Genomic DNA, 27,277 nt, shown 5'->3' with positions numbered 1-27,277 from the left:
GGTGTCATATGAGTGCTTTAGCACTCAGAAATAATACTTTATGAAGTGACACATATTCACATAAAAGCGTCCAAACTCTCCACTAACCATGAAGACTCGAGAATTGCTATGGGATATTTTCTTAACAAGAAACCTGAAATTTGTTGAACTTTATTTTTTTGCCTACAGTACAAATACAAAGAAGGGTATCGCAAGCAGCTAGGCCACCATGTGGGAGCCCGCAACATCCATGATGATCCCAAGATGATGTGGTCTATGCATGTAGCCAAGATCCAGAGTGACAGGGAGTACAAGAAAGATTTTGAGAAATGGAAGACCAAGTATAATACTCCAGTGGATATGCTGGGAATCGTGCTGGCCAAAAAATGTCAGGAACTGGTTAGTGAAGTTGATTATAGGCATCCTCTGCACCAGTGGACATGTCTGCCAGACCAGAATGATGTCATCCATGCTAGAAAGGCCTATGAGCTACAGAGTGACGTAAGTACTGAATGAGAGAGCTTCCAGTTGTATCAGTAAGGCTACGTTTTAGTCACAGGTATTTTTAATAAAAGTCATGGACAGGTCACAGACCGTAAATTTTTGTTTACTGCTGGTGACCTGTGCATGACTTTTTTACTAAAAATACCCCTGACTAAAACTGGGGGCGGGAGACTCGTGGTGAGGGGGGTGCAGTCCGGGGAAGCACTGTGGGTGCTGGGGAGGGGGGCACAGGTGCTTGGGGGCGAGTCGGGTGCTGGGGAGGGGAGCCACAGCCTGGGGAAGCACCACGGGTGATGGGGAGGGGGGCGCAGGTGCTGGGACGGGGAGTCGCAGCCCAGGGGGGATGCGGGTGCTGCGGGGGGAAGGTGGGGAGCTGGGTCAGGCTCCTGACCCAGCTCCTGGGAAGCAGCAGCCCCAGCTCCTTAGAGCTCCACATGCTGTTTCCGCTCTGCTCCAAGCCCCAGTTCTGCAGCTCCCATTGGCTCAGAACCGTGGCCAATGGGAGCTGCGGGGGCGGTGCCTGACTGCTGGCAGAGGCAGCATGTGGAGCTAGGGGAGATGAGGGAGAGGACCCCCGCCCCAGGTAAGCAGCGTCCCTGAGCCCTCCCACACCCAAACTTCTGCTGCTGGGGGGCCCTGAGACTGCCCCAGCAGCAGCCAGTGCGACTGACCCGGGGACTGCCCGAGCTGCTCAGACAGCTCCTGGGCCAGCCACATGGAGCTGCTGCAGAAGTCATGGAGGTCACAAAAAGTCATGGAATCCGTGACAAACACGGAGCCTTATGTATCAGTGATCACAGGTGCATAGTAAATGATGCTTTCAGCATAATATCTTTCCCTTTTGGTGGGTGCAGAGGATCTGAAACCTCTGGAATGGGGGTTCAGTAGTTCTATTGTGCCAGTGAGACAGGCTAAAAAGAAGCTCTGAAAGGGAACGCCACATCTTGTCCCCATCACAAAGTGCTGTTCCATGATTATTTTCTCTTTGGCTGAATAAAGTCAGGGTCACGGTCAGTGGGTGTATGAGTCATGCCGATTGATTGGATCTTAAACCCACTTGAGGGGGGAATCAAAGTGAGCCATGCCCACAGTAGTGTCTATGGAGTGGCTTCTTGATGAAACTTGTGGGAAGGTTTCATCCTTCCAGCTCAGCTAAGGCTCCCGAGCTCACCGCTGTAAATTTGGATGTCTGAGTGAGGGTGTTCTGACTGGAAGTCCCTCAGCTCTGGAACTCATGGCCTTATTTATCCAAGACTGTTGACCTTCAGTGCATACTGAAAAGCCCATATTTTCTCTCAGGCTTTTCCTGACAGGTGGTAGGATGGAGGATACCTGAGAAAGATGGGGAGGCAATATACGTCTAAACTGAGGGGAAAGATTGTAGCTGGCTGGCTAAGAGCCAGTGCAGAGAGGGAGGAGGGGTTTGTTTCAGTGCACAGGGCTTGCACAGTCCCTGCATGAGATGTACTGGGATGTTTAACTGGGTATGTTAACTAAATAGTTACCTCTGTATTTACTGTTAATAGAATTGCTACAAGTCAGATCTTCAATGGTTGAGAGGCATCGGTTGGGTCCCAATTGGTTCCCTGGATGTTGAAAAAGCCAAGAAGGCTGGAGAGATCCTTAGTGACAATATATATCGTCAGCCACCAGACAAATTAAAATTTACTAGTGTAACGGATTCTTTAGAAATGGTCTTGGCCAAGCATAATGCAGAAACAATGAATAAGGTGAGTCCTAGCCTTCTGAGAAAGGTACTAGTGCTGCAAACTGTTAAATATAACAAATTACATTTGTAATTATATGTATTAGACCCAAATTACATTACCAAATATGTATTAGACCCAGGCTATAATGATCAATTATCTATAGTTCCAGACACACATTGTAGCAATTTGTAAAATAGCTGGGAACTAGTTGTCTCTGAAAATGTCCATACATTAAAATAATTTGTCGTAGTATTCAGGGCCTCAATGCTTGCCTACACTTTGTGGACCTGATTCAAAGCTCATTAATGTCAATGTGAGTCTTTCAGTTGACTTTACTGAGGTTTTTATTAGTCCCTATGCACAGAGGGAGTGCAAAATAAGGAAGAGCAGGAGTATTTTCCAATGGAAATCTTGCAACTTAAGCACATGGTTTTTGAAATTGAAGCCCTTTCAGAATCTTGACCTGGAAAGAGGTTAGTGTGAATATAGATATTATATGATTTGTAGGCGTTACTTGAAGTAATGTTATTAAAATACTTTATTATGTTTTATGAGGGCTTCATATGTTGATCATTATACTGTTTATTGCTGTTGGTTTGTTATTTCATTTGCAGCATTTATACACTGAAGCCTGGGATAAAGACAAGTCTCAAATCCACATGATGCCTGACACACCAGAGATTACGTTGGCAAGACAGAACAAGCTCAACTACAGTCAGGTGAGCAAAAGCACAGTTTGTGTCATGAGTGTAATAACAATCTAAGTGAAAACCTGCTGTGTCATTGGCTTGGCCAAAATATATTTTAACAAACTTGAAATAAATATTTACACTAAGTTTCCTGACTTATCCCATAACATTGACCTGCCAAAAAGTCATCATCAAAATGTTTTCCATATTCCAGTATAGTAGTCTTCAGGCTTGATTGTGGAACCTTTATTCATGTTGGTGAACACTTTTTTGAGGAGAGTCCCTGTGACGGGATTGGGACTCACCCCATGGCGCCTCCTACTGGTTGTCTCGGGAATTAGCTCTGTCCAGTGGAGCGCCCCCTCCTGGTGGTGTCCCATCCGTTGTCTCGCCCTCGGTTGGCGTGTGGACCCATGTCATTCTCCGGCTTGCGGCGTCCTCTTCCGGACCACTGCCCTCAGGCAGTGCCCCTTAGTCCATCCACACCCACTTCCGGGGGGGGGGGTTTAACAGGAGTCTTTGCACTGGCCTTAGCGGCCTGCCACAACCTCCAAGTCTAGCCCCTCTTACGTCAGGGGGCAGGTTGCAGCCTGACTCGGCCACTGCTCCACAGCCTGGTGCAGCACAAGGGGGAAAGAGGGGGACCCAGGCCTGCCCGCTACTCTGGGTCCCGACCCAGGGACCCTCTAACGGCAGCCTCTCGGCCCTCCTTCTCTCCCCTTGCCTTCAGCCTTCCCTGGGTCACTTCCCCTCTGACCCCATTGCACCCTCTAGGCCCTTCTACTCAGGGTGCTGGTCTCCTGCTCAGGAGACAGACCTTCCTCCCTGAAGGTCTGGGACAGACTGCCTCTCCTCTCTCAGAGCAGCCTTTTTATAGGGCTGAGCCTGGCCCTGATTGGCCGTCTCCAATCTGGGCCCTGATTGGCTCCCAATAAGCCCTTCTCTTATTGGCTGCCGGGCTGCACAGGTGCACTGGCCTGCTGCAGCCCCCTCTAGCATGGGGGTGGGGCAGACACCCCACCACAGTCCCACTGACTTTAAAGAGATGAATCTCTTGTTAAGTGATCATCAGTATGAGCTAAGGGTCCAAAAATGGTTCTCCCGTGAATTGCTGAGGTTCCTCCTGTTAAAGGTACTAGTGCTAAAAAGTTGTGAAATTCATCCTGTATTTGAAAACATCAAACAAATCATTTCTAACTTGATTCTTAAGAGCTAAAGTCCTTCTGATCAGTGTAAGTAAGGGGCAAATATATAAGCATCAATAGGTGGTTGCTTTGGAAAGTAAGATTTGGTCCATTTGCAGTGGAGAAGTTGTCACTACAAATGTGGTCTGTAAAATTGTATTTTATTCTACATCAGTTAAAGAAGAAGATAGACAAATAGTACAACCATTAGCTAGACTCTTTGGCCCAGATCCTCAGCTGATCTAAATTTACACCCAATGATGATCTGGCTCTTTCAGTTAAGAAAATTAGATTGTTAGATCTGAATAGATCGTATGATAATTCTTCTTCTTGTTGTCTTTCTGAGCTAACTGTTTTGCAGAGAAGGCAACATGCATAGTCCAGCTATGAGAATTTAACTCTGTTTAGTTCTTTTCATAGAGTCTATATAAACTAGCCATGGAAGAGGCAAAGAAGAGAGGCTATGACTTGCGAATTGATGCTATTCCCATCAAGACTGCCAAAGCATCCAGAGATATTGCCAGTGATGTAAGAAACTGCTCTTTATTTCTCTACATACTTACATGGGACCTTTGCATTCTGTAAATTCCATATGTAAATTCTGCAATAGGAGGTTTGATTAAACAATGAAGATGTGGTTTACATGTTGTAAAGCTGTAGTGCATATATTTAAATATTTAAATTGTAAAATAAAAATAATTACAAATGAAAATACTAAGAGATTCAACTTCACATGCATGGAATAGATAAAAGACTGTTGTAGTACATAATTTTAGGCAAAAAAAAGACCTATTTCATTAATTAAATCTTTAATTGTTAATAAAAACCCATAGTTCATGCATATCACAATTATTTCTCTTTAACATTACAAAAAGTAAGTTTAATAATTCTTTATATACCAGAATGTCTATCCCATTTAAAGTTCTAATTCACAATCCAGTTGCCTAGAATGCAAACCCATGACACCACTTTGATAAAATACCTTGAAAGCATCATGATAGCTATAGTTTATAAATATTTTTTGGAGAGTTTCTTGTTAGAACTATTTAAAATTAATAGTCACAACATTATTAATTAACGGAACATTATATTTTGCTTTTTCCTTCAGTACAAATACAAGGAAGGGTATCGCAAACAGCTTGGCCACCACATAGGAGCCCGCAACATACAGGATGATCCCAAGATGGTATGGTCTATGCATGTTGCCAAAATCCAGAGTGACAGGGAGTATAAGAAAGATTTTGAGAAATGGAAGACCAAGTATAATAGTCCAGTGGATATGCTGGGGATTGTGCTGGCAAAGAAATGTCAGGAACTGGTCAGTGACATTGATTATAGACATCCTCTTCACCAGTGGACGTGTCTACCAGATCAGAATGATGTCATCCATGCTAGAAAGGCCTATGATCTACAGAGTGATGTAAGTACCTTTTCTGTTTCAGTTCCAGAAGATGACTGTATTTGATACTGTACCTTAGATGAAAAATGATTTCACATACTGATAACAGCAGAGCCAAGTGTTCTCAATAAAACACCAATTCTAGTATTGTAACAGGTTTTGTTACAAATGGAAACTTAGATTAAATCCATTAAAAGACTCCTTAATTAGTTCAAATTTAAGACCAGTTTAAGCACATTTGTCCCCATTTATGAGTTATTATTGAAATTATGAGAAATTCTTAATTACTCATGGTTTTAGTCCAGGTGAAATGCAGTGATTTTTAACTAAGATTCACTACTTTGAGATTTTGGTTTTATTCAAACCTGGACCTTGAAGTGAAATGAGGAACGGGTAAAGCTATAATATAGTGATAATCCGAATCACTTGATATGGATCAATATATCAAAGGAAATGTTCATACAGATTCTTGCAAAGCAAAATTGCCAAGCTTCGTGCATTTCAGTATTATCACTAGGGCTAAAATTGTGAACCACAAGAAGCAATGTCAGAATAACCATGTTGTAACTGGAGAGGAGCCTGAGTCAAAGAAATATGCATGACACGTAGTAAATGGCAGGTTGTGCAAGGGTGGCATTGAGGAAGGTACAAAGTCTGGAGACAAAGAGAATATTCTGGAATGTAGCTGGAGTGGAGAGTAGGGACCAGGAGGGGTGTATGTAAAAAGATGAAAGCACAGATGTGCAAAAAGCATATTGATAAAAATCAAACATAACTAGAGTAGCTGGATAGCATTGTTTGGGTCTCGGAGGTCAACCTGAGAAAGAAAGACTTGAGATGAGTTCTAAACATGGCTCTTCTGTATGGTATTGCTTTTCAATGATGAATTCTATGGATGAAATGGTAGTTTTGCCATTTACTTCAATGGACCAGTATTTCACCCCTGAATTCTAGCCCAAATCCAGGTTTTACTATATTATAGCTTTTATTTTGTTTTCCCTTTTCATATGCTGCATGTTTTACTCACAGCTAGCTAGTTGTTCAGTAGTTATAAAATTTAGATAAAATGTATTGGGATGATAATCTGGAAAAGTGAACTAAGGAATTTCTTTTGTATTTATTTTATTAACAGAATTACTACAAGTCAGATCTCCAGTGGCTGAGAGGCATTGGTTGGGTTCCAATTGGTTCCCTGGATGTTGAAAAAGCCAAGAAAGCTGGAGAGATCTTAAGTGATAAAATATACCGTCAGCCTCCTGACACATTCAAATTTACTAGTGTGACAGATTCTCTAGAAATGGTCTTGGCCAAGAATAATGCAGAGACAATGAATAAGGTGAGTAATGACTTGATAAGTAACACATCAGTGCTGTGCTACTCATGATTAAAGACAGAAAATTAGGAATACCTAGGGGTCAGCACCACTATGTTGCGCGATGGACACTTGACAAAATTACCGTACATAGTGACGGACATTGGGGGGTTATGTCATCCAGTCATTCAACGTTTCTCGAAAAATTACCACCGACCTCAAAATTTTTACCGTGGACACTTGTATCCGTGTACGGACACGTTGCCGACCCCTACGTGATTCAAAGTAATGTTGATGTCCTGAGATAAAACAGTATGTTTGCAAAGCAGTACGTAGGACCTATCTTATTAAGTACAAATGGGGACATGTAAAGCAAGAATCAAGTTACTAAAATTATTCGGATTATCACAGTGCACTTTTTCTTGGGCATATGTGTGTAGTCAGTTGCAATAGCTCATCAGACATCTTAGGTTTGCTTCAGCCTTTTTATTATTGTAAACTGATGTAATCAATTTCTAAATTTGGAGCCAACTATGCGCCGCTCTCCTCAGATATATTCCCTTTGCCTATAATAGGAGTTTTGCCAGAGTAACGATGGCAAGATTTGATAGATAGTTACTGTAGGTTACTACTGAATTACCTTTCATTTCTATTCAGAAATAATAACAATAGTCTCTTCCTGTCTTCCTTCTTAGCGCTTATACACCGAAGCATGGAACAAAGACAAAACTGCAATTCATGTCATGCCTGACACTCCAGAAATCATGCTAGCAAAACTCAACCAAATAAACTGCAGTGAGGTGGGTAAAAGTAAAAAGCTGAGAGGATGAAATAATGAGCTCTGGACAGTACAGTTTTGTTATCTCTGGCTTTTCAATGAATACGATAATGCTGCTTATCTGTGTAGTCCCACATGTGGCCAGCAATGTTAGTTGAAACAGATTTTTGCTATAATTTACATTATCTTCTTGGTGTCTGACTTCTGATTTTCAAAAGTACTATCAGCATTAAACTAGGAGCTTATCCTGTGGTAAACCCTTGACATATATAAATAGCACACCGGGAAACTCCCCTCTTTCATTTTGCCAGTGTCCTTGTGAAAAAAAGTTTTTCAGGAAATAATGTGAATTTGCAACAGTGCAAAACTTCGCATCTGGGAACACCTTTCACCTCATTTCTTGGTCTTCAGGTAGATTCCCACCATCCCTGGTTTCCACTCCCTTACTGCTGCCAGATTTATACAATAAAATGTTGGAAATGTGCATTTTCCTACTACCTAGGGCAGGTAGCTATGGGTCGTATTTAAATCAGGTTTACCCATTTTGAACATTAATCATTTTTTCTAGTGATTTAATGGGTTTTGTTATATAAATGTGTAACAAGCTTAACTACAAGGGAGGTGTATAAAGTACCTGGTTAATGAGATAAAAATATAAATGGTTTCCTTTCTCATAGAAATTGTACAAATTAGCCTTGGAGGAATTGAAAAAGAGAGGTTGTGACTTCCGTGTTGATGCCATTCCAATCCAGGCTGCCAAGGCATCCAGAAATATTGCCAGTGAAGTAAGTAACCTTTTTGTTATATCTACAGGGACATGGTTCTTATGGGAAAGAGTTCAGAATTTGTGCTCTATAATTTTTCTATGTAAATGCTTTTAAATTGTACAATAGATTCTATTGCTATCCAATAATTATAGTGCATGCTTCTTACATCTGAAAAGAAAGGACCATATCGAGATCTACAGTGATGGATGCCTTAGACATATACATTGCAGTGATAAAATAAATAATATAAAGCCTAATCCTATGCCCATTGAAGTATTTCCATTGAGTACAATCGGTGTTGGATCAGGCCCATAGTGAGATTATATAAAGTACCTATTTACTACTTTTTGAGATTAGAATTAAATGCTTCAAAAGTCCCCCAGAAAAAATAATAAATAATATTAACAGTCCTAAACAATCCCCTTTTTCTGCCATGAGAAGATTTTAATGCTGCTGAAAAGTTGTTGTATTGAAAGCCCATGTGACTGAAGTCATCCAAGGAACAGATATGGCATAAGCAATGACAATAAAGTCTCCCTTTCACTACTCTGCCAGTGTGCCTCATTGCTCACCTAGGGCAACACCAGTTAGGGGTTAGAAGTAGTTCACTCTCCAGGCTGGTTATGTCCTTGGCATCACTAATTAAATAGAAGATAAAGGTGCCAGTTGATGTTAATTTGTCAGCAGATGTTGTATGATAAAATTCTTAAGGAAAGAGTACATCCTAAAAAATTAAAAGGATGTGGGACCACAAACAAGATAGTAAGTAGATAGTTGTAAGGGATAAGGTAGGTAAATTTAGTAGTAATATGTTTATGGAGATAGCAAGATAGAATACCTTAGAATATTTTTCTCTTCTTCTGAACGAAATGAATAAAATAGCATATTAAAGAAAGTGTAACGCGTTGATTTCCAGTATGAGGGTATGCATGTTCTAGTTAAGTTGGGTACATCATTTCTGAATTGAAAACTGTCACAGTGATATAAATATATTTTATTTTAGTACAAATACAAAGAAGGGTATCGCAAGCAGCTTGGCCACCATGTGGGAGCCCGCAACATCCAGGATGATCCTAAGATGATGTGGTCTATGCATGTAGCCAAGATCCAGAGTGACAGGGAGTACAAGAAAGACTTTGAGAAATCGAAGACCAAATACACTAGCCCAGTGGACATGCTGGGAATCGTGCAGGCCAAGACATGTCAGACACTGGTCAGTGATGTTGATTACCGCCATTACCTGCATCAGTGGACATGTCTGCCAGACCAGAATGATGTGATCCAAGCTAAGAAGGCCTATGAGCTACAGAGTGACGTGAGTGCACAATATGTGTAATACATGCAACAGGCCCAATTTTACCCTGACATGCCTGCACACAGATGTCTGTTTAACATGCTTACTATGGTAGAGCCTAGGAGCCAAGAGTGGAGCCCCATTGTGCTAGGTGCTGTACCAACAGAGAGTAGCAGACGTCCCTGACCTGAAGAGCTTGCAATCTAAACAGATGAGACAAACACAGGGTAGGGGAAGGGGTAGAACACGCAAGCAGAGTAAACAATGAGATGGCAGCAAATGTCATGTTAATTCCATGATTTTTTGAGGGGATGGGGGTTACTTAGGAGGGGATCAGCTAAAGCAAAAGAAAAGGGAAGGGGATGTGGTCAGGGGAATAAGGTAGGTGAGAAGATGGTAAGAGGGGGTAGGTGTGGAATGAAGCTCAGGTGACGAGACTGGGAGGTGAAAGGAAAGGGTTGGAGCAAACAGCCAATCAGCACAGGCCAGAGAAAGTCTAGTCAAAACTGGACTTCTGGACATTCGGAAAACTTTCTACAAAGATCCCCGCTTTGGTTGATTCAGCCCCTACCAGCTGGAATCTCTGGCTGTCTCCTCTCTGTAGCTCCCTGATGTGGGGAGTGAAGGGGGAGTTGAGGTAGGCACCATCTGGGTCCTAGTGCCCTCAGAATGGAGGGGTGTCTCCCCTGTGCAGTTCTGGGTCCAGGAGAAGGGTGGCCCCAGCTGGGCCCCATTTTTTCCCCTTCTTCCCCAGTGCAGTAGTCCCTGCTTTGGCTTCTTCTGCCCCTACTGGCTTGTGAAATGTTCCATATCCTGTTACCGATCCTTTATCACCAAATCCTTGTTGTTTTCTTGATCTTTGATCTGTCAGAGGTGCCCTAATAATGTGTCTGTGGAGTCCTTCCATTTTCCCATTCGTTGTGCTGTGTAATAATTATTTTATCTATCTTGGAAGAATGAGTGTCAGAATCAAATGACCATTTTGTAGTAATAGATAATGTTACATGAAGTGAGTAGTGTATACATCAGTTGCATTTATTCATATATTCATTTGATTGTTCCTACAAATGACTGACTGAACATTAATTAAATTTTAGGCTGTTTACAAATCAGACCTGGAATGGCTGAAGGGTACAGGCTGGGTCCCCATTGGTTCCATGGATGTTGAGAAGGTTAAGAGAGCTGGAGAAATCCTGAGTGAAAAGCAGTACCGCCAGCCCCCAGACCAAATCAAATTTACCAGTGTGACCGATTCCCTGGAGTTGGTTTTGGCAAAGCAAAATGCTGAGACAATGAACAAGGTGAGTCTCTCGGAAAAATTCACAGGTGTTACTGACTACGAGGGTTGGTTCATGGAATGGGCAATGCACTTTGGTTGAAAGAGGTAAGTGTTCCCAAAGAAGCAAAATGTCAGACAGCATCTGCTGCTAGGTAGCTGTGGTTACCAAGAGTCCTTTAGATCCTTTGCACTTGGTAAGAAGGTTGGCCCCTTCTTACGAAAGTTGGCCCCTTTTCTTTCAGATGTAGGATATCTATGTTTTTCCTCCTCCAGACTGGATTTCTTTAATGCATTCTCTGTGCAGCTATACTTTAAATCATTTGGAAATTGCAACTGATGAAGTGTTGTTTCCCACAGAGGAGGATGTTCACTCCAGAGCCTAGGTTCCACATGTGACATTCTACACACCTTATGCTTCATGTGTTATGGTCTTAATCTGGGGGTTAAGTGGTGCCTAGGACTGTGTGTAAGGCCTCTACACTGGGATTAGAGCACTTTACCCCAGTGCTCTGTTATCTGCACTGGCTGCCTAATAGAGCTGGTCAGAAAATTGCATCAAAATCAACCGTTGATTAAAAACAGAAATAAAATTTTTGGTGAATTTCTATTCCTTCTTCTCCCCACCAGTTTCAGATTGGCTGTAGTGCATAGGGTTTTTTATTTTTAAAAACTCTCAACGCAATGTATGCCAGAACTCCTTTATGGAAAGTGACCTACTAAGCAAGGTTGAGGCTGTTTGCAGATTGCAGAACCATTTCAGACAATGCTGCAAAACATGCAAATGTAGTGTCCCCACATAAGGGACATGGGGCACACCCATCTGGGACAAGGTGCGATGCTAAGCAACACGTTGCTGAATGCATTACTGGAAGACAGTCAGATACTACAGTGATAAGCATGGCATACGAACCTATATAGAATAGTGAGACATCTGTTATGTATGTTATTGTGCTGTATGGTGTAGACGGGAGCACCAGCTCCTGTATGCCAACTGAGAGCTCAGAGGCGAGAGCTTGTATTCCCTAGGGAATAAGGTGCCTCCCATTTATAGTAGCCTGGGTAGGGTAACTAACGTCACAAATTGTCTCTTCCTCCTTCTCCCTAAAATATATATTCCAGAGAGTCCCGGATACAATCCTTCTCCCACTACAGCCTCCCAGCAATACTGAATCAGCCAATTAACGTTGCAGAGCGGATTGGGGCATAATGAGGAGGAGGAGGAAGTCACCCAGTTGGGTTTTGCAGTTGGAGATCACAATGTATCAGAGGATTAAAGATTTGCTCAAACTGTCCCTATTGATTTATTAGGGTGTTTTCAATGGGTGGGTCTTAGTTTTGTAGGTATGTGTTCAGAAGTTGGCTATATATATATGCCATGTTCTGGTTTAAGGCTTTGGTTTTGTAGACTTTTGCTAATTGTTGCTTTCAGTTTTACTGTATTTTTCTCAAGGTGTGCAGAATTCTTTGGGCACAAGCAGACAATGCATATCTATTATGTACCTTTAGCTTTCTTTGAGTCTCATCCCAAGCTCCACAGTTGTATTTATCAGGGACCTGAACCAAAGCTCACCATAATCAATGGGAGTCTTCCCATTGGCTTCAATGGACATTAGATGAGCTGTGGGCTAATTATGTTAAATGTATTGTACAGCCATACTTCGGCTATGAAAGCTGGCAGATAAAATTATTTGATATCAAGACACATGGGAGTAAATTCACCTATAAGCCCAATTTAGTTTTTCTTTGAAAACACTGTAGATTTAAAGTATGAAATCCTTCCACTTGCAAAAACTGTGTTTATTTAAACATTTCATTAAAAACTTTTTAAAAATTGTTTCCCCCCCTTCCACAGCGTTTATACACAGAAGCCTGGAATGCTGACAAAACCACAATTCATGTCATGCCAGACACTCCGGAGATTTTGTTGGCAAAAGCCAATTCAGCTAACGTTAGCCAGGTAAGACTATTTTAAAAAACATATCAAACAAATACAAAATCAGAAATTAGGTAAGCATTCATTTCACTTTTAAAGAACCTCTTTTAATGTATAGTTTCATTTTCTCTATAATAAACAATTTGTATAATACTGTATTTTCATCTCACATATTTTGTTTTCCTCTCTGTAGAAACTTTACACACAAGGTTGGGAAGAATCCAAGATGACGGATTATGATATAAGAGCTGATTCAATTCCAATTCGAAGTGCAAAGGCATCAAGAGATATTGCTAGTGAAGTATGTGCTTCTTCTGCTAATCTATCATTTTAACTGTATATTAAGGGTTTTTCTCATTTTATTGTTAGTAAACTTGTGAAATAATTAAAATATGCATTCTTTAAAATGACAAAACATAGGAATAGAATAATAAATTTAAAAATAAAAGTATATCAAATTCTGGTTTAAAAAATAAACACCATGGAAACAGATAAGTGCAGAAAAATATCCAACTTCACACTGAAGAGAGTGTAACATTAAAATTATTGACATTAAATAAACCATCCTAGAAATATATATTATAAAATATTAACACATCACATGATACTGTATTACTGATATTCAGGGAGTGAGGGGATATTAGGGATTTCAACCTCTGAATCAAGATATTTGCCTATGAGAAATGATTTTTGTTCCTATATTACTATTAAACTGAGACAGTACTGATCACTGATGATTATTTTGCTATCTTTACATCTATGTGCTAATTTTTATTCATTTTGTATCAGATTTGCCTCATGTTAAGTAGGCCATGTACTCAGCTTATATAAATTGGCCTAGCTGCTTTGACGTTAATAGAACAAAACTGAATTATGCATCTGAGGATCTGGTCCATTATTCACTTTTCCATTAATATATAAAACATAACTGAACTCTGTTTCTGTTTTTAATAGTATAAATATAAAGAAGCATATGAGAAACAGAGAGGTCACCATATTGGAGCCCGCACCATACGGGATGATCCAAAGATGATGTGGTCTATGCATGCAGCAAAGATCCAGAGTGACAGAGAGTACAAGAAATATTTTGAGAAATCAAAGACCAAATACACTAGCCCAGTGGACATGCTGGAAATTGTGCAGGCCAAGAAATGTCAGGAACTGGTCAGTGATGTTGAATACCGCCATCACCTGCACCAGTGGACATGTCTGCCAGACCAGAATGATGTGATCCAAGCTAAGAAGGCCTATGAGTTGCAGAGTGATGTGAGTAAAAAACAAATGCAAAATAAGTCTTTTATATGCGTGTGTGTGCAAATATCTATTCAAACATTTGAGAGTAAAATTTATCCATTATGTACCTGATCCTGTAAACAACATTTTTTTGCTCCAAATGAGAATGAAAAGTCAAATGTGAAGTTTTTCACAGGAAGGAATTTCAAGAAAAATACCATTTGGAGAGAATCAAAACAGATTTTTTCTGCTTGCTGGCCTTGCCTAGTAGGTTCTTGCCAATTTCACTTTCTCTCCCCATACAAAAAGTGAAATTGTCCAGAGCCTTCCAGGCAGGCACTCAAGGAACTTACCCACGAAAGCTTATGCTCCCAATACTTCTGTTAGTCTTAAAGGTGCCACAGGACCCTCTGTTGCTTTTTACAGATTCAGACTAACACGGCTACCCCTCTGATACTTGACCCAAGGAACTGTCATTTTCCAGCAAAATTTAAAGTTTCCCCCAGAAATTTTGAATATGTGAAAAGAGCATTTTCCATCAGAAAATCATTCTGATTGAAAATTCCTGACCTGCTCCACTTGATTTCCAGGCAAGTTAGGAGTGAAAATGTGCATGCAAAAGGCTTGCTTTCAAACACTGCACCCGCAGAGCAGTGTGCATGCATTTCCCATTATTACACTTGCCACTTAGTAATCGCATGTGCAAATAGATTAATGGTGAATGCTTGTAAAGCTATGGATGCTTCTCTTCAGTTGAGAGCACTCTAGAATATTAGAATCTGGGCTTCTTCAAATTCCAGTCTCTCTTGGGGAGCCCAAGTTCAGTTGTGGCTAAAGTACTCATATTTGAATGTTGAGGTGGTAATTGGAATTGCAAAACTTTATTCAAATTTACCAGTTGCCCGAAAAATTATGGTGATGGGGATGCCATCCTAATTCTGCTCTATTTGTTGGATGCATAGGGGACAGATTAGGTTTTGTATCTGAATTTTTTTCTGTAATTATAATATTAATTTGTTTGTAGAATGTGTACAAGTCAGACCTGGAATGGCTGCGAGGCATTGGCTGGATGCCAGATGGCTCTGTGGATGTGGATAGAGTGAAGAAAGCCCAGGAGCTCCTGAATGAGAGATTATACCGTCAGCGGCCAGACACATTGAAATTCACCAGCATTGTTGACCCACTACCAGTTGTCCTGGCTAAGATCAATTCTAAGCAGATCAGTGAGGTTAGCTGGCTTTTATGTTACCATAAATTTTCTGCATTCATGCTCTCATTTTTGTGGATCCTTCACTTGTGTTAAAAATTCATAAAATGAGAACCCTAATGTACATAATAGTTTATACCATGAGATCAATTTAACTAGAAAGTAACATACTGTAATTGTCTTTCACACTAATTGAATAATGATGTCTTTACTTTCTCATTAGCCTCTCTATCGTGAAGCCTGGGATAAAGAGAAGTCACAGTTCACCCTACCTGCTGACACCCCTCAGATGCTGCAATCCAAAGTCAATGCTCTGAACATGAGCAATGTAAGATCTTCAAGTAAAAATATGTAGTGTTATTGAAATGAACATTGCCACATGCATCATTTTTAGCCTGCCCTGTTTCAGAACTCTTATGAACTTCCTGGTTCTGACATAAGCGCAGATTTACTATCTTTATTTTTTGTACTGTTTTATATTTTAGAATGTAGGTGAAGAAGTATTATGATTCATTTAAGCAGTATAATATGGTTTAATGAGTCCAATGTTCATGAAGCACAATGGGCCAGATTAATTAATCTGGAGTCAGTGGCATTCCTCTCTCTCTTTGTTCTTTGAAGCCAATAGAGTGTCACCCACTTATGCCAGCAGTGATTCTGACCCAAGATCTAAACCATGGACTTGTTGTCTGTCTTTTTGTTATCCATAAATAGAGCCTGTCACCATAGCATCTAGATCACCATATTGACTGTCTAGTTAAACATATAATGTGTTGATAAGAAAATAAAGTAATGAAACAGTGGCATTTTAAAGTTTAATATATACCCTTGCCTGAATTGTCCTCTTTATGACAACTTCCTTTGGGAAGTTTGGGGTTTGAAAAAGATATTATAGGCCAAAATACCATGCAGCAAATATCAGTGATGTTCTTGGGATGGGTGGCCCACAAAAACCGGCTAGCTTTGGATGAATGAAAGCACATCAAGCACTGGCTTCCATCTTATGTATCAATTAAGTTCCCCTGAATAGTCTTGCTTCTTTTAGCTTCATTTGGACTCCTAGCATTATTCTTACATGGTTTCTATTTTGAACTTCCTTGATTTGTTTTTTTAATGGCTGCATGACGATCATTGTTTCGAAGTAATTTTAAAATCTTTTAATGTTGATAGCATTAATTTAGAAGATCATCTTGAACCTTAACAGTTTCAGTGGAAGAGAGTGAGATGCTTCCATTAAAAATACAGCAAGACTTCTAATACCAGTGACTTCTCTGTGAGACTAATACAAGGCATAATCCAAAGACCATTAAAGAAAATAAGAATATTTTATTATTTCAGTAGGCTTTGGATCAGGCCCACAGTGTGAATGGATCTGATATGCTACAGGAATCCCATATGGGGGAATCCTTCTGCCCATACAGTCTCATTGAAGTCAATGGGGCTGCAGATGGGCACAGGACTCTGTGGATCAGAGTACAGGTGTGGGACCTATATAATTAATCATGACTTGTACAGTAATTATCAGTTAAAGGGGTAGGAATAATTTTTGTAACCCACAAAACTGTAAGGATCAAATTAAAACATCAATGCTATAAATCTAGGGAAACTATGATTTATGAGAAAAATAAATTCTAAAATTGTGTCTTTGATTTTGATTACAGAAACATTATCAGCAAGCCTGGGAAGATGCCAAGATGAAAGATTATGACTTAAGAGCCGATGCCATTTCTATCAAACATGCCAGAGCTTCCAGAGACATTGCTAGTGAGGTACAATCTCTGTTCCCTCCCTTTCATTTCTATGAAAGGCCATGCCCTTTCATCCTCGTATCAAACACAGCAGACAATTTTGTAGCTAGCTAAGCTCAATTCAAAGCTGTTGTGTACTCAAATATGAACAGCATGCTGTCTTGTATACTTGCATTATTTTAAATCCTGTCTTGACCCTCTCTTTCTAATAGAACTTAAAGTTTGCTATTGGCAAAATATTAATGATAACAGAACATTGTATTTTGTATTTGTTGTATCAAAGTAGTTGCAGTAGAGGTTCAGAAAGCTATTTTGTAATATACTGTAAACTTTTAGCAACCAAACATTTGCAGTAATTGAAGCACAGACTATATTTCTGCTGCTTCCAATACATAATTCAAGGGTATTATCTGTTAAAATCTAAACGGTAGCAGTGCTTATATAACTTACCAAGCAATTGGAATAACTGTGTATTGTAACTAGTGAGGGAATTCTGAAGTATTTTTCTTTTATCATGGTTTTAAACTTTTAAGATAGATGGACCACATTTTCCAGAGTTATTGGTAATTTGGAGAATCAGTTTTTGGGGGTCCAACGTGAGACACTGGACAGTGGACCTGAATTTCAGAAGTGCTGATCTAGTACCCTTTAAAATCCTTTGTGTTCCCAAGCTGGGCACTCATACACACTAGTTGCTTTAGAACATGTAGACTGGCAAATTATGACTATTTCTGCTATTGTTTTCTTTCTATGTTTATTAGTACAAATACAAGGAAACCCACGAGAAACAGAAAGGCCACTACATTGGATGCCGAAATGCAAAGGAAGATCCCAAATTGGCATGGGCTGCACATGTAATGAAGATGCAGAATGACAGAGAGTACAGGAAGGCTTATCACAGTTCAAAGGCCATGGTCACTATACCAGTTGATATGGTGTCTGTCCAAGCAGCCAAGCAATGCCAATCATTTGTGAGTGATGTTGACTACCGTCAGTATTTGCACCAGTGGACATGTCTGCCAGACCAGAATGATGTGATCCAGGCAAGGAAGGCCTATGAGCTACAAAGTGATGTAAGTAGGAGTGTATACACAAGTGGGGGATGCCACATTAATAACTGTTGAGATATAAGGCTCTGTAGGCACAACAAGTTGACATGATGATAACCACGGGGGATTTGCCCACCCCAACGCTTTCTGCAGTTTCTCCTTCCTTCACTAGCTCTTCAGTGGTTGTATTCAGGTTTTTTTTCCAAATGTGGGTCCTTGCTGTGAATTCCCATAGTGCTTATTTGTGGCTACTTTTAACATACTTGAACAGTTGCCTTGAAAATGCTGTTGTGCTTTTTATGCATTAGTAAATTTCTACTGAGTTTGTGCCTATATGTGGGGGAGTGTGGTGTGAAGGCTGACAAGGATTTGTATGCTTTCTTTGAAGCATTTCCTTTGTGCCTTAGCAATTATGTGTCATTGATGAACTCTTCACTACAGAGGGATCATGATGCTGATGCAGCATCTGTTAGCAGTCCAGTTTATCTATTTCCACTTTTGGAATGTTCATGAAGTACATTTGTAAGAAAGCAGGGAGTGTTTTCAAGAGACTAAGAATCAGGGTTACTTGATTGCAATTCTGGCTTTGCTGTGTGACAGTCAGTTCCCTTTGTGGTTTGCTCTTTGGGCAGGGCAAAGTAGCCCCTTGGCAATGCACTGAGAATAAACTCACATGCTAGCCATATATAATTAATAATGCAATTATGTTTGTTTGTAGAATGTGTACAAGTCAGACCTGGAATGGCTGCGTGGCATTGGCTGGATGCCAGATGGCTCAATAGATGTGGATAGAGTGAAGAAAGCCCAAGAGCTCCTGAATAACAGATTGTATCGAACGCGACCGGATGAATTGAAATTCACCAGTATTGTTGACACACCAGAGATTGTGCTGGCGAAGACTAATGCTCTGAATCAGAGTGGCGTAAGAAATGTGTTACATTTGTGCTTGAGTGTCCCTGTGCATATTGTGTTTTATTATTTAAAATAGAGGAAACAGTATGTTTTATATAGAATTCGAGCTGCCAGGGACTCTCAGGGTTTTAGAAGGAGGCGTTCCCCAATAACTATTAATCAAGGAATAAACAGGGTAATGTGAAACCCTGTTACTGATAAGGAATGCAAATCATTGCGCAGTATTTATTTCAAACAAATAATCAAACAATTATTAAAACAATCTACCAGTTCCAGACCATAGTTCTGACTATCTCCCTGTGCATTTAGAGTCAAATATCTCTCTCACTGAAGTCAAGGAGAGTTTTTCTATTAATATGGATGAATTGGAATAAACCTTCAAAAAGGAAGATTGAGCAGTTTATGGTTTCTCTATTGCATAAAACTGGCTCTCCACTTTAAAGTGTTATATTTATAAGTAATATAAAATAGTGTATATATGTATAAAATGAATTTTTAAAATAACTTCAGTGCTTCCCCTTGTGAACAGTGCAACAAAACACATTAAATAAAGCAAACACCTCAATTAGAAGAGGATCTTGCCAAAAGCAACCTATCAAACCCAATACATAATACATATAGTTTAAAACTGAATAGCTAGTCTTGTCCTTCACAGTACAGCTATGCCAAAGAATGGATGAATCTACTTCCCAAACAAGTGTGAATTGGAGAATGAGGGAAAATTTTAGAGAGGAACAATTTTTGGGGAAAATGAATTAACCCAAAAGGAGATTATTCAGAATCCAAAAAAGGCTTAAGTTAGACCCGATATCTTAGTTCAATTTCAGTAAAAAGTAGCCTAGTCCTGTTTACATTGGATCAGTGGGAGTTTTGCCATTGGATTCAATGGGAGCTGGACCAAATGTCCAAGATGAGATCAGATATATATCAGAAATGGTGAAGATAAGTTTCTCAACAATGTACTAAATATCTCTGTGACTGCTTTGTCCTTAGGCTTTATATCGGGAGGTTTGGGATAAAGAGAAGACCCAGTTTACCCTTCCTTCTGATACCCCTGAGATGTTGCAGTCCAGAATCAATGCTCTGAACACCAGTAAGGTAAGATATTAAAGTAAAAATCATAAATGCATTTCTTCAAAAATACATATCAAATTCCACATTGCAAAGCAAGATAATGTCCATTCAGTCATAACTCAAGCCAGGGTCTGACATATATGTTCTAATGTAATTCTCTATCCTATTCAAAACTCAAAACCTGCTCCATTATAAACCATATAAATAGGTAGAGTAAATATCTAAATTCCAAATGAATTAACTTGTGAGAGATAGTTCATGTTATGTTGATGAATAAACCGGGGCCATTGTACCCAAATGAATTTTTGGGAAGAAGGTAACTTCCTACCATATAAAAGGGAAACATCAGTGATTAAAGAACTCAGTTTTGGGCTTGATCTATAAGCCATAGTCTCAATGATTTAGTCTTTGGATAGATTATTTCTTTTCACTTAGGGCCAAGTGTGTCTTAGTAAATGTATTTTAGCACAGGCAAACCTTTGGTAACCATAACACATGCTCCCTCACAGGCAGCTGTGAAAGTGATCCACATAGAGGAACAGATTGGATTTTAAAGGGGATTTTTTAAATTTAAAAACTATACTGATTATGATAATGTATACAAATTTTATATTCCATTTTGAGTAATTTGAACTAAATTTATATTGATTACTGTCTATGAATATTTACATTATTGATTACTGTCTATGAATTTTTACATTATTTGTCTATGTGCATGTTAACATATTCACTTCATCCACAGAAACTGTATCAACTAAGCTGGGAAGAAGCCAAGGAAAAAGGTTATGACTTAAGAGCTGATGCCATTGAAATAACACATGCCAAGGCTTCTAGAGACATTGCTAGTGAGGTACAGGCTGACATCTTATTTATTTATTTTGGGTAAAGCTAATGTAGTGTTCTTATTAAAAACACTAATGTCAAGGCTGTATCCCTACTTTGAACTTTAGGGTACAAATGTAGGGGCCTGCATGAAGACTTCTAAGCTTAACTACCAGCTTAGTTCTGGTCCGCTGCCACCATCCCAAAGCTAATTCCCTTTCCTGGGTAGCCTTGAGAGACCTTCACCAATTCCCTGGTGAATACAGATCCAAACTCCTTGGATCTTAAATAAGGAGAAATTGACCCTTCCCCCCTCCTTCCTTTCACCAACTCCTGGTGAATACAGATCCAAACCCCTTTTGGATCTTAAAACAAGGAGAAATTGACCCTTCCCCCCTCTTTCCTTTCACCAACTCCTGGTGAATACAGATCCAAACCCCCTTTGGATCTTAAAACAAGGAGAAATCAATCAGGTTCTTAAAAAGAAGGCTTTTAATTAAAGAAAAAGGTAAAAATCATCTCTGTAAAATCAGTATGGAAAATAACTTTACAGGGTAATCAAACTTAAAGAGCTCAGAGGACCCCCCTCTTCTGTCTTAGGTTCAAAGTACAGCAAACAAAAATAAACACTCTGGTAAAAGGTACATTTACAAGTTGAGAAAACAAAGTAAATCTAAGATGCCTTGCCTGGCTTTTACTTACAATTTTGAAATAAGAGAGACTTGTTTAGAAAGATGGGGAGAACCTGGATTGATGTCTGGTCCCTCTCAGTCCCAAGAGCGAACAACCCCTTAAACAAAGGACACACACAAAAGCCTTTCCCCCCCCAAGATTTGAAAGTATCTTGTCCCCTTATTGGTCCTTGGGGTCAGGTGTCAGCCAGGTTACCCGAGCTTCTTAACCCTTTACAGGTAAAAGGATTTGGAGTCTCTGGCTAGGAGGGATTCCATAGCACTGTACACAGGAGAGCTGTCACCCTTCCCTTTATAGTTATGACAGGCTGACATCTTATTTATTTATTTTGGGTAAAGCTAATGTAGTGTTCTTATTAAAAACACTACAAATGTATTTATATCAATAGCCGATTCAAAAAAAATTGTTTTAAAACTATGCATAGGTTTCTAACAATGAGTAATATATTTTATATTATTTATAATCTTAGTTGCTTCTTATAAGGATTTTTAAAATGTCAAATCATAGCAGTTTCACACTAAGTATGGTTAATTTAAGTAGATCATAAACCACCAGTGATTATGTAAAAGTGAGAGTTGAATTATTTTGGAAATAGTTCAGGTAACTAAATATTTCTCCTCTGTTTTGCAGAGGCTCAGGTAAAGTCCTGAAATGCATCAGAAGTTTTGGGTGCTTCTCCAACCCTCTGAAACTTTTGGATCAGAAAAATGGTGGAAAAATATTTTTAATACGTGCTTCTTTCCATAAAACACATGTAGAGCTAGCTTACAGCAATTAGGACCTGATCCAACTTCTGCTGAAGTCAGCTGAAAGATTCCCATTGACTTCAATGGAAGCAGGATCTGGTCTTTAACGAGAGGCCTTGTAAAGAAACAATCCTTTTAGTTTACTTACATTTTAACAACTGAAACAAAACATAGACACTTTAAACTGCAGTTGCAGAAACATTTATACATATTTAGATGCCTGATGAAAACGCTCATTTGTTTTTATTTCTTTGATTTCTGTTTTTTACAAATACACGATTAGTACAAATACAAAACAGGTTACCGCCAGCAATTAGGCCACTATGTGGGATTCCAAAGCCTTCAGGACGATCCCAAGTTGGTGTGGTCCATTCATGCGGCCAAGATCCAGAGTGACAGAGAGTACAAGAAATATTTTGAGAAATCGAAGACCAAATACAGTAGCCCAGTGGATATGCTGGGAATCGTGCAGGCCAAGAAATGTCAGACACTGGTCAGTGATGTTGAGTACCGCAATTACCTGCACCAGTGGACATGTCTGCCAGACCAGAATGATGTGATCCAAGCTAAGAAGGCCTATGAGTTGCAGAGTGATGTGAGTATATCAATATAGTACATAATAATTCCCAAGAACTACATTTTGTCTAGAAAGAGGGTACCCAAACTCACACTAGATTTTAACCTTTAAAGATAGAAATATGTGATGAATGATTTACCAGGCATTTACCACAGGAGTATTTTTACTTACATTAAAAAAAATGTTTCCCTTTCTTCTGTCTGACATTTTCTGGCACTTTCTGGTTCACTTGGATGCTTTTTATCTTTTGCAAAGCAGGGTGTGCCAGAGGCATTCATTTAGGGCAAGGAGCCTTTAAAGGAAGGTGCCACATAAAAAGCATCACTGAACATTATGTGGTGGATTTAAGACCAAAACAACTGTTTTTGTTGTGCTGTTCCCTGCAGGGTAATTATGTAGCAGAAATAAAAACTGGTGATATAATTCGTTTAGTTTAAACTACGAGAGTACAAATACAATTAATTTTTCTACTTGTCTGACTTTCTCTTGTATGGCTGTACAAGAGAAAATATTTATTTTGGGCAAGAATGTGGCTTGTCCTATGCTCTCTTATTTCCCTCTGAGGACGATCTCCATCACTGGTCACAGCATGGGGGAGGGAGGGAGGGAGGGAGCAGCCTGCTTCGGGTCACTACCTCTTTTCTAATTTAGAGGGCAGGCAGGGACAAGGACTAGGTGGAGCCTTAATTCCATTCTTCCCCCAGATTCACTGGCCAGAGTATCTGTGTCAGTTTATACAGGTAGCAGATTAGGTCTTTCCTAAATTAAGGGGGAATCCAAGAGGAAATTGTGACCATGAGAGTTACAGCTCTCTGTTTGATCTGCTCTTGGAGCAGTGCAGTACACTACCTTGTTAGGCACTGACAATAAACTCCCATTCTTGCCCTATATAACTAACAGAACAAGTTTGTTTGTAGAATGTGTACAAGTCAGACCTGGAATGGCTGCGTGGCACTGGCTGGTTGACCCAAGGCTGTGTGGATGTGACTAGAGTGAAGAAAGCCCAGGAACTCGTGAATGACAGATTATACCGGCAGCGGCCAGACGAATTGAAGTTTACCAGCGTAGTTGACCCCCCACCAGTTGTCTTGGCTAAAATCAATGCTCTGCAGATCAGTGAGGTAAGATGGCCCTTATATAACCATATATTTTCTATATTCACACTGATATTTTTAAAAAGCAACAGAGAGTCCTGTGGCACCTTTAAGACTAACAGATGTATTGGAGCATAAGCTTTCGTGGGTGAATGCCCACTTCTTCGGATGCATGTATTTTTGTGGCTCTTTCTGTTGTGTTAAAAACACATCAGAAGAGAACAGTAACATATATTCTAGCTTAAACCATGAGATCAATTAATTTGAAAATAATAGAGTCCAGCCTCTTTCACACTGTAATTGAATAATGCTGTCTTTACTTTCTCATTAGCCTCTCTATCGTAAAATCTGGGATAAAGAGAAGACGCAGTTCACCCTTCCTGCTGACACGCCTGTCATGCTGCAGTCCAAAATCAATGCTCTGAACGTCAGCAACGTAAGATGTTTAAGTAAAAAATACGTAGTGTTATTGAAATAAACATTGTCATATGCAGCTGTCGTTTTTAGCCTGCCCTGTTTTAGAACTCTTATTATGAACTGCCTAGTTCTGACATAAACATAGATATACTAATTTTATTTTTTGAATTGTTTTGTATTTTAGAATGTAGATGAAGAATTATGATTTGTTTAAGCATAATACATGGTTAATGAGCACAATGTTCATGAAGCACAATGGGCCAGATTCTGGAGTCCGCGGTGTTCTGTCCTCTCTCACCTTTTTCTTTGAAGCCAATGGAGGTTCACCAGCTTACTCCGGCAGGGATTCTGGCCCAAGAGCTAAAACATGTACTTGTTGCCTGTGCATCTATTATTTTCAAATAGAGCCTGTCAGTATAATATCTACGGCATAATCTTCTTTGTCTGGTTTAATACACCATGTGTAGATAAGGAAAACAAAATATCCATAAAGATAAGCACATTGGTGTTGCATAAATTGTCCTCCTTATGACAACTTCCAAAGGGGAACTTATGGGTTTGACCAAGATATTTTAGGCCCACATACTATGAAGAAAAAATCAATGACATTCTTGGGCTTGGAGGCCCAGAAAATTGTCTGTCTATGGAAGAATGGGAGAATACTTCAGGCTTTTGTTTCCATCTTATATACTAATTAAGTTTGAATATTGCAGTCTCATTTGGACACCTAACATTATTCTTACATGGTTTTTATTTTCAACTTCCTTGATTTTTTTTAATGGTAATATGACAATAATTGTTTCAAAGTGATTTTTAAATCTTTTAATATTGATTGCATTAATTTATAAGATCATATTAAATGTTAAGTTTTCAGCAGAAGTGTCAGAGGTTATGGGCCTACTGCAGGAGTGGGTGGGTGACATTCTGTGGCCTGCAACTTGCAGGAGGTCAGACTAGATGATCATGATGGCCCCTTCTGGCCTTAAAGTCTATGAGTCTATAAATACAGCAAAACTTCTAATGAGCTTATTGATCGGTGACTTCTCTGTGAGACTAATACAAGTCAGAATCCAGAGACCATTGAAGAAAATGAGAATCTTTCATTACTTCAGTAGGCTTTGACCCAGGCCCACAGGGGGAATGGATCTGATATGCTGCATCTATGGCCGCATTCCTGCAATATGCTAAGTGTGGGGGAATCCTTCTACCTGTAGAGTCACACTGAAGTAAGTGGGGCTGCAGATGGGCACAGGACTCTGTGGATCAGAGTACAGGTTTGGAATCTATATAATTAATCATGACATGTGTGCAGTAATTATCAGTTAAAGGGATAGGAATAATTTTTGTAACCCACAAAACTGTAAGGATTAAATGAAAACATCCATGCTATAAATCTAGAGAAAATATGATTTATGAGAAAAATGAATTCTAAAATTGTGTCTTTGATTACAGAAACATTATCAGCAAGCCTGGGAAGATGCCAAGATGAAAGACTATGACTTAAGAGCCGATGCCATTTCTATCAAACATGCCAGGGCTTCCAGAGACATTGCTAGTGAGGTACAATCTCTGTTCCCTCCCTTTCATTTCTATGAAAGGCCATGCCCATTCATCCTCGTATCAAACACAGCAGACAATTGTGTAGCTAGCTAAGCTCAATTCAAAGCTGTTGTATACTCATATATGAACAGCATGTTGTCTTGTATATTTGCATTATTTTAAATCCTGTCTTGACCCTCTCTTTCTAATAGAACTTAGTTTGCTACTGGCAAAATATTAATGATAACAGAACATTGTATTTTGTATTTGTTGTATCAAAGTAGTTTCAGTAGAGGTTCAGAAAGCTATTTTGCAATACACTGTAAACTTTTAGCCACCAAACATTTGCAGTAATTAAAACACAGAGAATATTTCTGCTGCTTCCAATACATAATTCAAGGGTGTTATTTTTGTCATTACTGCTTTCAAGTTATCTGTTAAAATCTAAAATGTAGCAGTGCTTATAAACCTTAGCAAGCAATTGGAATAACTGTGTATTGTAACTAGTGAGGGAATTCTGAAATATTTTCTTTTATCATTGTTTTAAACTATTAAGATAGATGGACCACATTTTCCAGGGTCATTGGTGATTTGGAGAATCAGTTTTTGGGGGCCCAACGTGAGACACTGGACAATGGACCTGAATTTCAGAAGTGCTGATCTAGTACCCTTTAAAATCCTTTGTGTTCCCAAGCTGGGCACTCATAAGCACTAGTTGCTTTAGAACATGTAGACTGGCAATTCATGACTATTTCTGCTATTGTTTTCTTTCTATGTTTATTAGTACAAATACAAGGAAACCCACGAGAAACAGAAAGGCCACTATATTGGATGCCGAAATGCAAAGGAAGATCCCAAATTGGCATGGGCTGCACATGTAATGAAGATGCAGAATGACAGAGAGTACAGGAAGGCTTATCACAATTCAAAGGCTAAGATCAACATACCAGTTGATATGGTGTCTGTCTATGCAGCCAAGGAAGGTCAATTATTAGCGAGTGATGTTGATTACCGTCAATATTTGCACCAGTGGACATGTCTGCCAGACCAGAATGATGTGATCCAGGCAAGGAAGGCCTATGATCTACAAAGTGATGTAAGTAGGAGTGTATATACAAGTGGGGGATGCCACATTAGTAACTGTTGAGATATAAGGCTCTGTAGGCACATCAAGGTGACATGATGATAACCACGTGGGATTTGCCCACCTCAACGCTTTCTGCAGTTTCTCCTTCCTTCACCAGCTTTTCAGTGGTTGTATTCAGTTTTTTCCCCAAATGTGGGTCCTTGCTGTGAATTCCCACAGTGCTTATTTGTGGTTACTTTTAACATACTTGAA

General features: G+C 39.5%; 1 protein-coding gene across 1 annotated transcript in view; it reads left to right on the top strand.

The window, feature by feature from the left end:
- NEB (nebulin) overlaps window positions 1-27,277 on the top strand; it is a 201,774-nt gene that overhangs the window by 91,993 nt on the left and 82,504 nt on the right. Inside the window, exons 64-88 of the mRNA XM_065413682.1 lie at window positions 169-480; window positions 2,010-2,213; window positions 2,807-2,911; window positions 4,486-4,593; window positions 5,174-5,485; window positions 6,597-6,800; window positions 7,472-7,576; window positions 8,232-8,339; window positions 9,325-9,636; window positions 10,713-10,916; window positions 12,747-12,851; window positions 13,021-13,128; window positions 13,782-14,093; window positions 15,085-15,288; window positions 15,491-15,595; window positions 16,929-17,036; window positions 17,777-18,088; window positions 18,783-18,986; window positions 19,970-20,074; window positions 20,793-20,900; window positions 22,595-22,906; window positions 23,806-24,009; window positions 24,314-24,418; window positions 25,852-25,959; window positions 26,723-27,034. Of these exons, the coding sequence (XP_065269754.1) occupies window positions 169-480; window positions 2,010-2,213; window positions 2,807-2,911; window positions 4,486-4,593; window positions 5,174-5,485; window positions 6,597-6,800; window positions 7,472-7,576; window positions 8,232-8,339; window positions 9,325-9,636; window positions 10,713-10,916; window positions 12,747-12,851; window positions 13,021-13,128; window positions 13,782-14,093; window positions 15,085-15,288; window positions 15,491-15,595; window positions 16,929-17,036; window positions 17,777-18,088; window positions 18,783-18,986; window positions 19,970-20,074; window positions 20,793-20,900; window positions 22,595-22,906; window positions 23,806-24,009; window positions 24,314-24,418; window positions 25,852-25,959; window positions 26,723-27,034 (4,686 nt within the window). The remainder of the gene's footprint in view (window positions 1-168; window positions 481-2,009; window positions 2,214-2,806; window positions 2,912-4,485; window positions 4,594-5,173; window positions 5,486-6,596; window positions 6,801-7,471; window positions 7,577-8,231; window positions 8,340-9,324; window positions 9,637-10,712; window positions 10,917-12,746; window positions 12,852-13,020; window positions 13,129-13,781; window positions 14,094-15,084; window positions 15,289-15,490; window positions 15,596-16,928; window positions 17,037-17,776; window positions 18,089-18,782; window positions 18,987-19,969; window positions 20,075-20,792; window positions 20,901-22,594; window positions 22,907-23,805; window positions 24,010-24,313; window positions 24,419-25,851; window positions 25,960-26,722; window positions 27,035-27,277) is intronic.

The sequence above is a fragment of the Emys orbicularis genome, chromosome 11 (genome assembly GCF_028017835.1).
Source record: "Emys orbicularis isolate rEmyOrb1 chromosome 11, rEmyOrb1.hap1, whole genome shotgun sequence".
NCBI classification, from domain to species: domain Eukaryota; kingdom Metazoa; phylum Chordata; order Testudines; family Emydidae; genus Emys; species Emys orbicularis.
The sequence above is the reverse complement of the archived record's forward strand: the minus strand, read 5'-3'. Positions and strand labels throughout refer to the sequence as shown.